The sequence below is a fragment of the Microcaecilia unicolor genome, chromosome 12 (assembly GCF_901765095.1).
Source record: "Microcaecilia unicolor chromosome 12, aMicUni1.1, whole genome shotgun sequence".
Lineage (NCBI taxonomy): Eukaryota > Metazoa > Chordata > Amphibia > Gymnophiona > Siphonopidae > Microcaecilia > Microcaecilia unicolor.
In genome coordinates, this window is record NC_044042.1 from 92,458,798 (window position 1) to 92,477,147 (window position 18,350).

The 18,350-nt window shown below is 44.4% G+C and overlaps 1 protein-coding gene across 1 annotated transcript in view; it reads left to right on the forward strand.

The window, feature by feature from the left end:
- The window catches only part of CDC27 (cell division cycle 27), a 456,933-nt gene that overhangs the window by 127,603 nt on the left and 310,980 nt on the right, over positions 1-18,350 (forward strand). The window contains exon 5 of the mRNA XM_030220526.1: positions 3,607-3,704. Within this exon, the coding sequence (XP_030076386.1) occupies positions 3,607-3,704 (98 nt within the window). The remainder of the gene's footprint in view (positions 1-3,606; positions 3,705-18,350) is intronic.

Here is an 18,350-nt window from a genome sequence, read left to right on the forward strand (position 1 = left end):
CCAAAGGGCCTGTGTGGGAGAGGGTAATGGAGGCAGGAGTGAACCCCACTTGCTGTTCCTCCATTGGATGCCTCTTAAGATGGTGCTGATTGACCCCTATCACTAGGGGTAATCAGCACCATCTTACTACCTAAGAGAGTCAGACTTCATGCAGGGTTTACTGTTATAAAAACTGTACTTTTGAAAAGTTACTTCACAATTTACCATGGTAAGGCCCTTTGGTACTACTGTTTTTTCTCACAATTGGGTGACATCATTCAATGGAGCCCCGGCATGGACACTATCCAGCGTTCTTTGTAGAAGCCTTTAATAGGCTGTTAGATTGATCGTGAGCTCTTATGCCTTCGCCAAAGCCTAGGAGGAACCTTGGCCGAGGCCTAGGGTAGACCAAACGGACGCTATACAGTAACATGGGCCGCAAAGTCCAACACACTCAGGGAAATCAGCAAGCACCACCAGAAAAGAGAAATAGATCACTCATTCGGGCCGCAAGACTGATCGGGAACCCACTTGTACAGAGTCCAGGCATACGGGCTGCAAGGCCGAACTGGAACCCAATCATACATTAGGGAAGGGGAAAGAACCACAAGAGGTCCCAGAAGGGACTGGAGCACAGGTGGCACACACAGCGCTGGGCACTGACCCAAAGAGGAAGATATCAGACCAAACTGGCCGATACAACAACCAGAGGGAGAGAATACAGACAAAGGCTACACGAAACCCTGGTAGCGGTAGGCAGTACCAACAGGGGTAAAAGGGAAAGGCAGGTCAGAGCAGGACAATACTAGACTTGCGGAACCTAAAGGAGCGAAGCTCCACAGAAATGGCCACCAAGGAAAAGAGAAGGCAGCTTGTAACTAAATAAACCAGGAAAGGGAATCAGGCTCCCCAGAGCCAAATAAACACAGAACACCAAGAGTAAAAGCAGACCACAGGGATGGACTGCCTTCAAATACAGAGACAGGGAAAATGCAGGGCGCACAGTACAGAAAGGGTTAAAGCAGATACAGAGAGAGGCTGCTTAAATAGGCAAGGCTCACAAGAACCAAATACCAAACACTGCACCACAAATGGTTAAAGCAGGCAAGAGGGAAGACTAAACAAAGAAAGGAGCTTACCATGGACAAGTCACCACCACAGCTGGGAACAGAGGCAAGGCAGAGGAGAGACACAGACCCTGCTGCACTTTAGTGAAGTAATCAGGGAAACAGCTAGCTACAACCAGCACACACAGAAACTACAGACAAGGGGAAGGGCAAGCAAACTACAGAGAATACACTGTGTGCCACAAGCACAGGCTGAGCAGAGCAACGAGAGCTCACAGCTCCAAGAGATAATGAGAGCTTACAGCTGCAAGAGATAATGCTAGAGCGTCCTCTGCAGGGAGAGGTAAGTTTAAATAAGGTCTGACCCAGACGTCAGCTCAATCCCTGACAGGCCAATCAGAAGCGAGTCCCAGTCATTCCCCTGCCTGTCTCAGTAGAATCATAACATAGGCCTGACTGTGTATATGTGAGTGCCTTCTTCCTTGCCTCACTTTCACAATACTAGCAGTTGTCTGTTTTTTTTTTTTTCTGCAGGGCTGAGAGGATTGTTCCTCTCTGCAGCATGATTTTTTTTTTTTTTTTTTAATGTGGACTTCTCTGCCTTTTGGCATTGCCATTGCACAGGACCTTTTCTCTTATACTTTTTATTTTTTCCTCTTTATTTTTAGTTGTTTTCTGGCATTTTTACATTTGTTTTCCATGGCTTGTAGCCAGAATAGGCCTCTGCACCTGGCCGAGTTTGAATTTGTTTGTTTTTTTTTTTTAATCATTGTACCACTTGATTTCTTTGCAGCTATTTTTCCCTCTGTGTCCCAAAAACTCCTAGTGGTTGAGCTTTTGACTGGCTCCAGAAGAGCATAGCTGCCATAAGTGATCATCCCAGATGGTCTACTGATAGGAGGGAGGCTGAATTTTTTTCCCCAAGAAATATGGTTCCTTGTAACCTCAGAGTGGTGGGTTCTCAAAATTGTCCAGGGAGAGCGTCACAATTCAGTTCTCTGCATCAGGAAGTGCTCGCAAAGGAACTTGCTTCCCTTCTACAGGCCCAAGCAGTCAAACCCATGCCACCAAGTGACAGAGGGAAGGAGTTCTGTTGCAAGTATGTCCTCATACCCCCAAAAAATAGGGGGCTTCTATTCCATCCTAGACTTAAGGATCCTGAACAAATCCACTAAGAAGCAATAATTTTAAATGGGAGAGTTTTGCCATCTGGTGTGAGGGCAAGGCCTTAAATCCTTTTACTTCAATTGGCGCTTAGTGTAGAGGGCAAACCCCATCTCTGAACAGTATTTAGTTGTTCACGTTATGCGAGGTTTGCTTTTGATCAAGACCCCTGTCAAACCTCCCATGATGTCATGGGACCTCAATATTGTCCTTACCCAGCTGATGAAATCGCCATTTGAGCTGCTGAACACCTGCCACCTGAATTTTCTGACCTGGAAGGTTTTGGTTTTTGTTGGCAGTCACTTCAGCGTGCAGAGTAAGTGAGCTTCAGACCCTAGTAGCTTATTCTCCACACCCATCCTAATTTCCTTCCTAAGGTAATGTTGAAGCGCCGTCTTAGTCAGTTCTGTCAACATTCTTCCCAAAACAATATACCCATTCTGGTGAAAGTGCACTGCAAATGGACTACAAATGAGCCTTGGCCTTCTGTTTGGAGCCAACTAAAGTCCATAGACAGTCCATCCAGCTTTTTGTTTTTGTTTCAACCCCAACAGGATGGGGGTAGCCACTGATAAATTCGGTCTGCTAGCTAACTGGATAAAGTACATCTCTTATGCCCAGGCTGGGCTGACTCTTGAGGGTCATGTCACAACCCACAATGTCAGGGCCATGGCTGCATCAGTTAAGTCAGCCTCCGTTAAGATCTGCAGTGCTGCAACATGGTCTTCAGTCCACACATTCACATCACATTACTGACTTGAGCAGGATTCCCATAGCAACAGCTGGTTTGATCAGACAGCTCTACAGAATTTTGTTTGGGGTCTAGAATCCAACTCCACCCTCCTACGTTCCCTTTTTCATGTAGTTTGGCTAATTGGTTCCTAGTTAGCTTTGCCTATCGCAAGTCCCTGTTGACAATTGTTTGTTGTTTTTTGGTGAGCCTGTTGGCTAGGGATTCCCAATTGTGAGAAAATACTGTCCTGCAGCAGATGTTCTCCGAGGACAGCAGGATATATTCTCACAATCCCCCCCACCTCCCCTAGGAGTTTTATTCTCTAAACCTTTACATCTGCTGATCCAGGTGGTAAAGCACCTGCACATACATTGTCAGGTTTAGCAAAAGCTCCTAGAAAGAACGCTGGATAGCGTCCATACCATGGCTCCATTGGATGACATCACCCAATTGTGAGAATATATACTGTCCTTGGAGAACACTTCCTACAGGCGAGTAACTTCACTTTATTTTCATCATTGCTATTTACCGAAATATAAATTTATCTTTTTTGGTTCTGTCTGGTTTGGAAATGAATTTGTTTTGCAGCTGCTAATAATACATTTCTAGTTTTCTACATTATCTTAATGTTGTTCCTGGATTTTTGTTTTTTTTTCTTCACAGCAAGACAGACCGGCTTGCCAAAGGATCAGTATGTTACCAAAGGAGCCTTAGTTTAAATCCTTTCCTATGGTCACCTTTTGAATCCTTATGTGAAATAGGTAAGTTTCTGTTTGTAAAAGTGCTGCTTGCTTTTATTAACTTAGGGACCGATGCACAGAACTCTGGCGCTGTAAGGAACAGCGCTGGAAAAACCAGACTGCTTAATGAGTCAGAATTACTAACCAATGCTCAACACTAACAGCATACAAATTATATGCATGCTGTTAGTGTTGTGCATCGGGCGGTAAAAGGGTCCGAGCGTTTGACACATGCCCACAAGAGCTGTGCGGTAGGCACAGCTTTTATGCGTATAGCCAGTGACTTAACTCCTCCTGACCCACCAAAACCACAGGAGTTCAGTGGACCCCTTTCTGACACCCCCCCCCCCCCCACACACACACACCCCCACCCCCACCCACCCACCTTAAAAAATCCCTGGTGGACCCTTCCAAAAAGAAATCTGGTGGTTGTGGACCTACTAGGACTCCCTAGTCACCACTAAAAGCCCTGGTGATCTAGTGGAATTCCCCCCCCCCCCCCCCCCAATACCTTAGCATTTGAGGCAGGAGGACCGCCTACTCCTTCCTGCGTTGGTGTGTGCCTGCTTCAAAAGGGCAGCACCTGCCCGGTGCATCCTGGGATGTACTGGGAGGGGTCTAAGTACCATATAAGGAGTTTCTTCTTTATATGGTGCTTTGCTGGGCACCACCATTTTGAGGCTAGCTGGCCCAGAGGCAGGAGGGAGTAGGCAGTCCTCTGCCTCCAATGCTAAGATATGTGGAGGGGAATGCCACTAGACCACCAGGGCTTTTATTGGTGACTAGGGAGCCCTAGTAGGTCCGGCCTGGCTGGGGGCCCACCGAGTTGAGTTGGTGGGCCCGCTGGAGCACAATTTCTTTTGGGGGGTCGGGGGGCCCACCAGGGAATTTTTAAGGTATGTGGAAGTTGGGAAGGGGTCCGCTGGACCACTGGGGATGTTTTTAGGTGTGGGGAGAGTCAGGACCGCTGGACCACCAGGTTAGGTGGGAGAGGCTCAGGCCCAGAAAATCGGTGTGCTGCCAACTTTCCTATTGGTTCATGAGCCAATCAGTGCTTATGCATCGACAGGAAAGATAGCACAGGACTCCGACAGCTCCGGAACTGTCAGTAGTTTTTAGCCACTAGAGCAGGGATTTTCTGTGCACCATTTTTCTGAGTGTTGCATGGAATAGCTAATGAGCTCGTTTACTAGCATGGGACTTTTTAAATGCCGATGCCAGCAGCCTAGAACCAGGATAGGACCAGGCTGCTGGCATCGGCATTTAAAAAGGAGCTAGAGCAGCTTTTAAGCTAGAACCTGGGTTCGAGTGGTTTGGATTAAGCACGTGGTTCAGATTAAGGTATCTTTCAAAGATATCACCAAAACAGGGAAGATAGGGTATCCTGATACCGAGGTTACAGTAGAGACCATAGTAGAACAGGTGTCTTTAAAGAAAAACCAGATAAAAGATTGCAAATTAAGAATGACAACTGTTGAGCAAGATATAAATAGGAACAATAAGCATAGTTTGAAATGTCTATATGCGAATGCCAGAAGCCTAAGAAATAAGATGGGAGAGTTGAAATATATTGCACTAAATGAAAAATTAGACATAATAGGCATTTCTGAGACCTGGTGGAAGGAGGATAACCAATGGGACACTGTCATAGCGGGGTACAAATTATATCTTAGTGGTAGGGTGGATCGAATCAGTGGAGGAGCTTGAATCAAACAGATTGAAAATTCTGCAGGAAACAAAGTACATCTTGGAATCACTATGGATTGAAATTCCATGTGTAAAGGGGAAAAGGATAGTGATAGGAGTGTACTACCGTCCACCTGGCCAGGATGAAATGTTATCAGAAATTAGGGACGCTTACGAACTGGGGAACACAATAATAATGGGCAATTTCAATTACCCCAATATTGACTGGGTAAATATAACATTCGGGCATGCTAGGGAGGTAAAGTTCCTTGTCAAAATCAAGGACTTTTTATGGAGCAGCTGTTACAAGAGCCAACAAGAGAAGGAAAAATTCTAGACCTAGTCCTTAGTGGAGTGCATGATCTTGTGCAGGAGGTAATGGTGCTGGGTCCGCTTGATAACAGTGATCATAATATGATCAGATTTGATATCAGCTTTTGGAGTAAGTTCACACAGGAAATCCATTATGTTAGCGTTTAACTTTCAAAAAAAGGACACTATGATAAAATGAGAAGAACAGTGGAAAAAAAAACTTGGAGGAGCAGCTGCGAAGGTCAAAAATTTGCATGAGGGTGGATGTTCAAAAATTCCATCCTGAAAGCTCAGGCCAAATATATTCCATGTATTAAAAAATGGGGGGAAAGAAGATCAAACGACAGCTGGCATGGTTAAAAAGTGAGGTGAAGGAAGCTATTAGAGCTAAAAGAAAATGGAAGAAGAAACCGACTGAAAATAAGAAGAAACAGCATAAAGAATGTCAAGTCAAATGCAAAGCGCTGATAAGGAAGGCAAAGAGGGACTTTGAAAAAAAGATTGCGTTGGAGGCTAAAACACATAGTAAACATTTTTTTAGGTATATTAAAATCAAGAATAAGACCGAAAACACTAGATTGCCTTTGTATAGCTCCATGATGCGTCTGCACCTTGAGTACTGCGTTCAGTTTTGGTCACTGTATCTCTGTATCTCAAAAAAGGTATAACGAAATTAGAAAAGGTTCAAAGAAGAGCTACCAAAATGGATCGCCTCTCGTATGAGGAAAGACTAAAGAGGTTAGGGCTTTTCATCTTGGAAAAGAGACAGATGAGGGAATTATGATTGAGTCTATGAAATCCTGAGTGGTGTAGAACGAGTAGAAGTAAATCGATTTTGTACTCATTCCAAAAGTACAGAGACTAGGGGACACTCGAAGTTATATGGAAATACTTTTTAAAACAAATAAGAGGAAATATTTTTTCACTCAATGAATAGTTAAGTTCTGGAACTCTGTGCCTGAGGATGTGGTAACAGTGGTTAGCATATCTGGGTTTGGACAAGTTCCTGGAGGAACAGTCCATAGTCTGCTATTGAGTCAGACATGGGGAAACAACTGCTTTCCCTGGTGTTTGTAGTATGGAGTGTTGCCACGATTTGGGTTTCTGCCATGTACTTGTGACCTGGCTTGGCCACTGTTTGGAAAACAGGATACTGGGCTAGATGGACCATTGGTTTGACCCAGTATGTACATAAGTACATAAGTAGTGCCATACTGGGAAAGACCAAAGGTCCATCTAGCCCAGCATCCTGTCACCGACAGTGGCCAATCCAGGTCAAGGGCACCTGGCACGCTCCCCAAACGTAAAAACATTCCAGACAAGTTATACCTAAAAATGCGGAATTTTTCCAAGTCCATTTAATAGCGGTCTATGGACTTGTCCTTTAGGAATCTATCTAACCCCTTTTTAAACTCCGTCAAGCTAACCGCCCGTACCACGTTCTCCGGCAACGAATTCCAGAGTCTAATTACACGTTGGGTGAAGAAAAATTTTCTCCGATTCGTTTTAAATTTACCACACTGTAGCTTCAACTCATGCCCTCTAGTCCTAGTATTTTTGGATAGCGTGAACAGTCGCTTCACATCCACCCGATCCATTCCACTCATTATTTTATACACTTCTATCATATCTCCCCTCAGCCGTCTCTTCTCCAAGCTGAAAAGCCTAGCCTTCTCAGCCTCTCTTCATAGGAAAGTCGTCCCATCCCCACTATCATTTTCGTCGCCCTTCGCTGTACCTTTTCCAATTCTACTATATCTTTTTTGAGATACGGAGACCAGTACTGAACACAATACTCCAGGTGCGGTCGCACCATGGAGCGATACAACGGCATTATAACATCCGCACACCTGGACTCCATACCCTTCCTAATAACACCCAACATTCTATTCGCTTTCCTAGCCGCAGCAGCACACTGAGCAGAAGGTTTCAGCGTATCATCGACGACGACACCGAGATCCCTTTCTTGATCCGTAACTCCTAACGCGGAACCTTGCAAGACGTAGCTATAATTCGGGTTCCTCTTACCCACATGCATCACTTTGCACTTGTCAACATTGAACTTCATCTGCCACTTGCACGCCCATTCTCCCAGTCTCGCAAGGTCCTCCTGTAATCGTTCACATTCCTCCTGCGACTTGACGACCCTGAATAATTTTGTGTCATCGGCGAATTTAATTATCTCACTAGTTATTCCCATCTCTAGGTCATTTATAAATACATTAAAAAGCAACGGACCCAGCACAGACCCCTGCGGGACCCCACTAACTACCCTCCTCCACTGAGAATACTGGCCACGCAATCCTACTCTCTGCTTCCTATCTTTCAACCAGTTCTTAATCCATAATAATACCCTACCTCCGATTCCATGACTCTGCAATTTCTTCAGGAGTCTTTCGTGCGGCACTTTGTCAAACGCCTTCTGAAAATCCAGATATACAATATCAACCGGCTCCCCATTGTCCACATGTTTGCTTACCCCCTCAAAAAAATGCATTAGATTGGTGAGGCAAGACTTCCCTTCACTAAATCCGTGCTGACTTTGTCTCATCAGTCCATGTTTTTGTATATGCTCTGCAATTTTATTCTTAATAATAGCCTCCACCATCTTGCCCGGCACCGACGTCAGACTCACCGGTCTATAATTTCCCGGATCTCCTCTGGAACCCTTCTTAAAAATCGGAGTAACATTGGCTACCCTCCAGTCTTCCGGTACTACACTCGATTTTAGGGACAAATTGCATATTTCTAACAGTAGCGCCGCAAGTTCATTTTTTAGTTCTATTAATACTCTGGGATGAATACCATCAGGTCCCGGTGATTTACTACTCTTCAGCTTGCTGAACTGACCCATTACATCCTCCAAGGTTACAGAGAATTTGTTTAGTTTCTCCGACTCCCCCGCTTCAAATATTCTTTCCGGCACCGGTGTCCCCCCCAAATCCTCCTCGGTGAAGACCGAAGCAAAGAATTCATTTAATTTCTCCGCTACGGCTTTGTCCTCCTTGATCGCCCCTTTAACACCATTTTCGTCCAGCGGCCCAACCGACTCTTTGGCCGGTTTCCTGCTTTTAATGTATCTAAAAAAATTTTTACTATGTATTTTTGCTTCCAACGCTAATTTCTTCTCAAAGTCCTTTTTTGCCCTCCTTATCTCCGCTTTGCATTTGGCTTGGCATTCCTTATGATCTATCCTGTTACTTTCAGTTGGTTCTCTTCTCCACTTTCTGAAGGATTGTTTTTTGGCTCTAATGATTTCCTTTATCTTACTGTTTAGCCACGCCGGCTGACGTTTAGTCTTTTTTCCCTTTTTTCTAATACGTGGAGTATATTTGTCCTGAACCTCCAGGATGGTGTTTTTAAACAGCATCCACGCCTGATGCAAGTTTTTTACTCTGCGAGCTGCTCCTTTCAGTCTTTTTTTTCACCATTTTTCTCATTTTGTCGTAATCACCTTTTCTATAGTTAAACGCTAGCGTACTTGATTTCCTAGTTTCACTTCCTTCAATGCCAATATCAAAACCGATCATATTATGATCACTGTTATCAAGCGGCCCTCGTATCGTTACCCCCTGCACTAGATCATGAGCACCACTAAGGACTAAGTCTAGTATTTTTCCTTCTCTTGTCGGCTCCTGAACTAGCTGTTCCATGAAGCTGTCCTTGATTTCATCAAGAAATCTTATGTCCCTTGCGTGTACAGATGTTACATTAACCCAGTCTATATGCGGGTAATTGAAATCCCCCATTATTATTGTGTTGCCCAGTTTGTTTGCGTCCCTGATTTCTTTTAACATTTCCGCATCCGTCTGTTCGTCCTGGCCAGGCGGACGGTAGTACACTCCTATCACTATCCTTTTCCCCTTTGCACATGGAATTTCAATCCACAGTGATTCCAAGGAGTGTTTTGTTTCCTGCAGAATTTTCAATCTATTTGATTCAAGGCTCTCGTTAATATACAATGCTACCCCTCCACCAATCCGATTCACCCTATCACTACGATATAATTTGTACCCCGGTATGACAGTGTCCCACTGGTTATCCTCCTTCCACCAGGTCTCAGAGATGCCTATTATATCTAATTTTTCATTTAGTGCAATATATTCCAACTCCCCCATCTTATTTCTTAGGCTCCTGGCATTCGCATATAGACATTTCAAACTATGTTTGTTGTTCCTAAGTACATCATGCTTAGTACTTGACAGTATTAATTGGCAATCTTTTGTCTGATTTTTATTGTTATTTAAAGATACCCGATCTACTACAATCTCTTTTGCAACCTCACTATCAGGATACTCTATCTTCCCTGTTATGGTGATATCTTTGAAAGATACCTTATCCCGAACCATGCTCTTTTGAGCGACTGTCGGCCTTTCCCCCATTTCTAGTTTAAAAGCTGCTCTATCTCCTTCTTAAACGCCGATGCCAGCAGCCTGGTCCCACTCTGGTTAAGATGGAGCCCATCCTTTCGGAATAGGCTCCCCCTTCCCCAGAATGTTGCCCAGTTCCTAACAAATCTAAAGCCCTCCTCCCTGCACCATCGTCTCATCCACGCATTGAGACTCTGGAGCTCTGCCTGTCTCTTGGCTACTCTTATGTTCTAACAAGCCGGTAAAAGAATCATTTGGACTGCTAGCTAACCGAGGGGATAAAAGGGGCAATCAGTGAAGACAAAGCCATAGCAGAGACATTAAATTAATTCTTTGCTTCAGTCTTCACCGAGGAAGATTTGGGAGAGATTCTGGTGCCAGAAATGGCATGCAAAGCTGACTATTCGGAGAAACTAAAGTCTCTATAAACTTGGAGGATGTAATGACACAATTTGACAAATTGAAGAGTAGCCAATCTCCTGGACTGGATGGTATTCATCCCAGAGTACTGTTAGAATCGAAAAATGAACTTGCGGAACTATTGCTATGGACGTAATCTACTTAGATTTCAGCAAAGCTTTTGACACGGTACCCCACAGGAGGCTCTTGAATAAACTAGATGGACTGAAGATAGGACCCGAAGTGGTGAACTGGATTAAGAACTGGGTGACGGGCAGACGCCAGAGGGTGGTGGTGAATGGAGTTCGCTCTGAGGAGGGAAAGGTGAGTAGTGGAGTGCCTCAGGGATCGGTGCTGGGGCCGATTCTATTCAATATATTTGTGAGTGACATTGCCGAAGGCTTACAAGGTAAAGTTTATCTTTTTGCGGATGACACCAAGATTTGCAACAGAGTGGACACCCCGGAGGGAGTGGAAAGCATGAAAAAAGATCTGCGGAAGCTAGAAGAATGGTCTAACGTTTGGCAATTAAAATTCAATGCGAAGAAATGCAAAGTGATGCACTTAGAGAGTAGAAATCCACAGGAGACGTATGTGTTAGGCGGTGAGAGTCTGATAGGTGCGGACGGGGAGAGGGATCTTGGGGTGATAGTATCCGAGGACCTGAAGGCGACAAAACAGTGTGACAAGGCGGTGGCTGTAGCAAGAAGGTTGCTAGGCTGTATAGAGAGAGGTGTGACCAGCGGAAGAAAAGAGGTTTTAATACCCCTATATAAGACGTTGGTGAGGCCCCACCTGGAGTATTGTGTTCAGTTTTGGAGGCCGTATCTTGCGAAGGATGTTTAAAAAAAATGGAAGCGGTGCAAAGAAAAGCTACGAGAATGGTATGGGATTTGCGTTGCAAGACGTATGAGGAGAGACTTGTTGACCTGAACGTGTATACCCTGGAGGAAAGGAGAAACACGGGTGATATGATACAGACGTTCAAATATTTGAAAGGTATTAATTCGCAAACGAATCTTTTCCAGAGATGGGAAGGCGGTAGACCTAGAGGACATGAAATGAGATTGAAGGGGGGCAGACTCAAGAAAAATATCAGGAAGTATTTTTTCACGGAGAGAGTGGTGGATGCTTGGAATGCCCTCCCGCGGGAGGTGGTGGAGAGGAAAACGGTAACGGAATTCAAACATGCGTGGGATAAACATAAAGGAATTCTGCTCAGAAGGAAGGGATCCCCAGAAACTTAGCCAGTGGTGGGAGGCAGGGCTGGTGGTTGGGAGGCGGGGATAGTGCTGGGCAGACTTATACGGTCTGTGCCAGAGCCGGTGGTGGGAGGCGGGGCGGGTGGTTGGGGGCGGGGATAGTGCTGGGCAGACTTATACGGTCTGTGCCCTGAAAAAGACAGGTACAAATCAAGGTAAGGTATACACAAAAAGTGGCACATGTGAGTTTATCTTGTTGGGCAGACTGGATGGACCGTGCCGGTCTTTTTGTGCCGTCATCTACTATGTTACTATGTTATTGTTTGTAATATGTAATTTATCTTTAAAATCAAGCATGGTACTGGAAGATTGGAGGATGGCCAATGTAACTGCAATTTTTAATAAAGGTTCGTGAGGAGATACGGGAATTTATAGACCGGTGAGCATGACGTCAGTGCCTTGCAAAATGGTAGAGACTATTATAAAGAACAAAATTAGGAGCATATTCAAAAGCATGGATTAATGAGACAAAGCAACATGGATTTAGTGAAGGGAAATCTTGCCTCACTAATCTACTACATTTCTTTGAAGGGGTGAACAAACGTGGATAAAGGTGAGCTGGTTAATATTGTGTTTCTGGATTTTCAAAAGGCGTTTGACAAAGTATCTCATGAAAGACTCCAGAGGAAATTGGAGAGTCATGGGATAGCAGGTAGTGTTCTATTGTGGATTACAAGCTGGTTATAGAAAACAGAGAGCAGGGTTAAATGGGTCAGTATTCTCAATGGAGAAGTGTAGATAGTGGGGTTCCCCAGGGGTCTGTGCTAGGACCGTTTCTTTTTAACATATTTATATATGATCTAGAGATGGGGTAACTAGCGAGGTAATTAAATTTGCTATTGACACAAAGTTGTTAAATCACAAGAGGATTGTGAAAATTTACAAGAGGACCTTACGAGACTGGGAGACCGGGTGTCTAAATGGCAGATGACATTTTAATGTGAGCAAGTGCAAAGTGATGCATGTGGGAAAGAGAAACCCGCTGCGTAATGCAAGGTTCTAATATTTTGCAATTAAATTCAATTCAAAGAAGTGCACTTAAGGAGTAGAAATCCATGGGAGTGTCTGTCAGGTGGTGAGAGGCTGATATGCACTGATAGAGAGAGGGACCTTGGGGTGATAGTATCTGAGGATCTGAAGGTGATGAAACAGTGTGACAAGGTGGTGGCCATAGCCAGAAGGATGCTGTATAGAGAGGTGTGACCAGCAAAAAAAAGGAGATGTTGATTCCCCTATAGAAGTCGTTGGTGAGGCCCCACTTGTGTTCAGTTTTTAAGGCCATACATTGCTAAAGATGTAAGAAGCAGTCCAGAGGAAGGCAACAAAATGGTACAGGGCCTGGGCCAAAAGACATTTTAGAAAAGACTGGAAGAATTGAATATGTATAACCTTTAAGAGAGGGGGGACGGGGGATATATGATACGGCAGATAAAGACCTGTACGGTCTATCCAGTCTGCCCAACAAGATAAACTCATTTTACATGGTATGTGATACTTTATATGTACGAGTTTGATTTATCCTTGCCTTTCTCAGGGCACAGACCATAGAAGTCTGTCCAGCACTGTTCTTGTACTAAACTCTGAAGCTAACGTCAAAGCCCCTTAAAATTTACACTCCAGACCGTAGAGTCTGGACAGCTCCCGTTTTGTTTCCCAATTTCCAGCATTGCCACACAATCGCCGCTAAGATTCCGCGGAACCATTCTTTCTAAACAGGATTCCTTTGTGTTTATTCCATGCATGTATGAATTCCATTACCGTTTTCACCTCCACCACCTCCCGTGGGAGGACATTCCACATGTCCACCACTCTCTCCGTGAAAAAATACTTCCTGTCATTAGTCCTGAGTCTGCCCCCCTTCAATCTCAATTCATGTCCTCTAGTTCTACTGCCTTCCTATCTCTGAAAAAGGTTCATTTGCAGATTAATACCTTTCAAATATCTGAACGTCTGTATATGTCACCTCTGTTTCTCCTTTCCTCCAAGGTATATGTGTTCAGGTCAGCAAGTCTCTCCTCGTACAGTTTGCAACGCAAATACCATACCATTTTTGTAGCTTTTCTTTGCACCGCTTCCAGTCTTTTTACATCTTTAGCAAGATATGGCCTCCAAAACTGAACACAATACTCCAAGTGGGACCTCACCAACAACTTGTAGAGTGGCATCAACACCTCCTTTCTTCTGTAGTTACGCCCCTCTCTAAGCAGCCTAGCATCCTTCTGACCACGGCCATCACCTTGTTACATTGTTTCTTCACCGTTAGATCCTCTGACACCAATACCCCAAGGTCTCTCTCCTGAGTCGAGCTTACTAATCTCTCCCCTCCTAACTGGTGTCTCTCTTTTGGGTTTCTGCACCCCAAGTGCATCACTCTACTCGGCATTAAATTTTAAGTCTCTTCCTATCATTGTGAAGCAGAATTCACCAAGCATTGGATTGTTCACCCACTAATGGGGAACTTTGGAATATACCAACGGTGTGGGTTTAATTAACCTATCCCTGGAAGCCTCCCACTTGCCTGAAACACTTCATGGCTGACTGTGTGTAGGATCACAGAAAATTTGTGCGACTTTGCAATCCCCAGTGTGTCTCTGTGTGCTTTTTTACCACAGGGATAAGAACAGTGGTTTTATATTGTTTGCAGTGAGGATTTTTTCCTTTCTTCACCTGAGAACTTGCTGAATACAAAGAGCAGCGATATCTACTGCTGAAAACTGGGTTCTGTATGCCGTTATCATCTATGGCTAAGTGACTGATCTTTATTGAGCCTTGTGCTATGACAATATACAGAGACTGAAGAAACTTCAATTTAGGGTTTATCTTTACTGTGCTCTGTGGGATTTGCATATGTGATCAGGGTATAAGTGAGGTGTGGATGGCTATGCGAGTGAGTTGCAGGGATATTATTTAGTAGTTTTTTAATGCACTGATTTATTCTCACTAATAAAGATTTTGTAATTTACATAGAACAGGAGTACTGTTTGCTATTATTATTATTAAATTTTAACTGCCAGACTCTCGACCATTCTTCTAAGGTTTGAAGATCCCTTTTCATCGTTTCTACTCCCTTCAGGGTATCCACTCTATTGGCTATTTTCGTGTCATCCGCAAAAAGGCACACCTTTCTTTCCAACACTTCAGCAATATCTCCCACAAATATATTAAACAGAATAGGCCCCCAGCACCGACCCGTGAGAAACTCCACTGCTCACCTTTCTTTCCTCCGAGCGGATTCCATTTACCACCACCACCTGCCACCTGTCGGTCAACCAGTTTCTTATCCAGTTCATTACTTTCTGTCCTAAATTCAACCCTTTCAGCTTATTCACGAGTCTTCTGTGGAGGACCGTATCAAAGGCTTTTCTGAAGTCCAAGTAGTTTACATCTAGCACACATCCTTCATCCAGTTCTTTGGTCACCCAGTCAAAGAAGTCAATAAGATTCGTTTGGCAGGATTTTCCTTTGGTAAAGTCATGTTGCCTCGGGTTCTGTAACTCGTTGGCTTCTAGAAAGTTAACTATCCTTTCTTTCAGCAGCGACTCCATTATTTTTCCTACCACCAACGTGAGACTTACCAGTCTGTAGTTTGCCACTTCTTCCCTGTCTCCACTTTTGTGAAGAGGGACCACATCCACTCGTCTCCAATCCCACGGAACCTCTCCCGTCTGTAAAGCTCTATTAAATTAATCTTTTAAGAGGTCCCACCAGGACCTCTCTGTGCTCCTTCAGTATCCTGGATTGTATCCCATCCGGCCCCATAGTTTTGTCCAACTTCAGATTCTCAAGCTGTTTATAAACTCTTCCGTAAACGGCGCAGTATCCACTCCATTCCTAGACATTCCCTCGTCAACCGACCGTGATCCTTCTCCAGGATTTTCCTCCGTTAACACTGAAGAGAAATAATTGTTTAGCACGTTCGCTGTATCTTCATCACTCTCCACGTAACCATTCTCATTATCTTTGTCTTGCAATTCCATTTCTCTCTCTTCTCCTTTCTCCAACATATCTGAAAAAGGTCTTGTCACCTCTCTTTACATCTTTAGCCGTTTTGTCTTCCACTCGCACTTTCACTAGCCGTATTTCCCTCCTCGCTTCTTTGAGTTTAATCCGATAATCTTTTCCGTGATCCTCTCATTGCGTTCTTTTGTATTTCTTGAACAAAGCCTCTTTCACTCTTATTTTTTCAGCTACTTGTTTGGAGAACCGTATAGGCTTCTGCTTCTCTTGTTTTTGTTTACTTTCCTCACAAAAAATCAGTCGCCATATTTAGAGTAGCTTAGATACAGACGTTTATATACTTGAAAGGTATTGGTAACAGAAACAAATATTTTTCAGTGAAGGGAAAATGGTAAAATGAGGACATGAATTGAGCTTGCAGTGTGGTAGACTCAGGAGTAATATCAGAAAATTCTTTTTCACATAGAGGGTGGCTGTCTCCTGGAATACCCACTGGAGGCAGGTGGTTGAGAAAAAAAACTGTGGTGGAATTCAGAAAGACGTGGAATGAACATAGAGGATCTTTAATTAGAAAATGAATGGTATAAAAAAAACAAAACTTAGTGTTGCATATGTGTTTGCATGTCAAGTGGTGCTTAGATGGCAACTCTGGCAGTAAAAACTAAGGCTGTTACTGTACTGGTTTGTACAGTCTGTGTCCCGCATATAGCAATCCAGTTTAGGATGAGCTGGAGAGGGCTTCATCGGAGTCGCCAGTAATTTGGAATGTGAGGATGGTGCTGGGCAGATTTTTACAGCATGTGTCTAGCAAATAACATGACAGATTCAGATACGTTGGAGTGGACTTTTGATGGCAACTCTTGTAGTTGGAGTATAAGGACAAAGCTGGGTGGACTTCTATGGTCTGTCCCAGAAACACCAAAGAAAGACCATGATCAAGTATATAATCTCACTTCCATTGGTGATTTAAGCTTGAATTGATGATGAATGTGACTGTTGGGCAGACTGGATGGCTTGTTCGGGTCTTTATCAGCTTTCACTTACAATGGTTCTTGTTCAAACAGACAATCAGGTGGCAATATATTACACCAACAAGCCAGGGGGTACTGGATCATAACATAGTAGCATAGTAGATGACGGTAAAAAAAGACTTGTACGGCCCATCCAGTCTGCCCAAGATAAACTCAATTATATGTGATACTTACTTGACCTTTATTTATTTTATTTGTTACATTTGTATCCCACATTTCCCCACCTATTTGCAGGCTCAGTGTGGCTTAGATGTTACCGTACAGGCGATCACCAATATCAGTATGAACAAATACAGAGTGGTGATGTGGCAGAGTACAGTTCATGAGTGACACACATTCTTGTCATTTTCAGGGCACAGACTGTAGAAGTCTGCCCAGCACTTGTCTTGCTTCCAGTTACTGGTGTTGCCACCCAATCTCCACTAAGCTTCTGTGGATCCATTCCTTCTGAACAGGATTCCTTTGTGTTCATCCACAATTTTGAATTCTTTTACCGTTTTCATCTCCACTACCTCCTGCGGGAGGACATTCCAAGTATCTACCACCCTCTCTGTGAAATTATACTTCTCCGAGGACAAGCGGGCTTCTATCTTCTCACAAGTGGGTGATGCCGATGCGTTTTGCCCAGTCCAGCTTTTGCCATAGTAAAAAAGAGAGAGCTTCGTGGAGCACGAGACACACTTCACCGTATATGTGTGAATGCTTTCCTGCCCGTCGTGCAAATGTGGTCTCAGTTCTTTTGTTTTCAGCGTGAGGAGCCAAGGTGCAGTTTTTGTTTTTTGTCTTCTCACTCGGTTTTTTGAGAGCTTTTAGTGCCTTTTGGTCTTTCCCTTTTTTTTTTCTCCATGCCTTGCCCCTTTTTCAGGCACTGAGTTGTTTAATTTAGTGGACGAAGTTTTTCTGTCCATGTCCACGAACACTCCCAGTGGCTTCAAGCACCGGTACAATCGGACTATCTCAGGAAAGGACACCTTTTCTTGGTGTCTGCAGTGTTTTGGGCCTGAACATAGCCCTGCTAACTGTCTTCACATGAAGACCCAGATTTCCCGAGAGGCTCAATGAAAGGAAATTTTTGGAGCTGTCCGGTTCCTTGAGGTCTGAGGCATCGACATTGATGTCGAGCATTGCACCGGTATCAGGAGCATCGGTAAGCATGGCTGCTTCTAGACCCTGGGAGCAGTGAGGCGTCAAGTGGTTTTCCAACTGTTTCAAGGCTTCCTGCTGTGCAGGCTCCCCTTGACCATCCATCGTCTGACCTAACCCTGAGGTGACATGAGGATTCGACGTCTGCACCGATGAGCCACTTCGGGCAAAGACCAAGAAGCATCATCATCGGTCACCCTTGACACATGGTGCCGGGAGCTCCAGGGTGCCGAAGAATTCGGCATCTGTCTCCAAGCAGCTCAGATCCTGCTCCTAGGTTGACCCCAGCAGTTCTGCAACCTGCGCCTCAGCTGACACCCCAGCTTTTACTGGTGTCTGCCCTCGATGAGCGCATCCGGGTCTTGCTTCCAGAGCTGCTGGTTGGTCTTGTGCAGCAGTATTGGGGGTGCTTGTGCCTGCCATACCTCCTGTGCTATGGCCTCCGGTTCCACTTTACGGCCCCAGTGTCAACTGCCACCAAGCCAGTACCCCCTCGACATCAGTGAA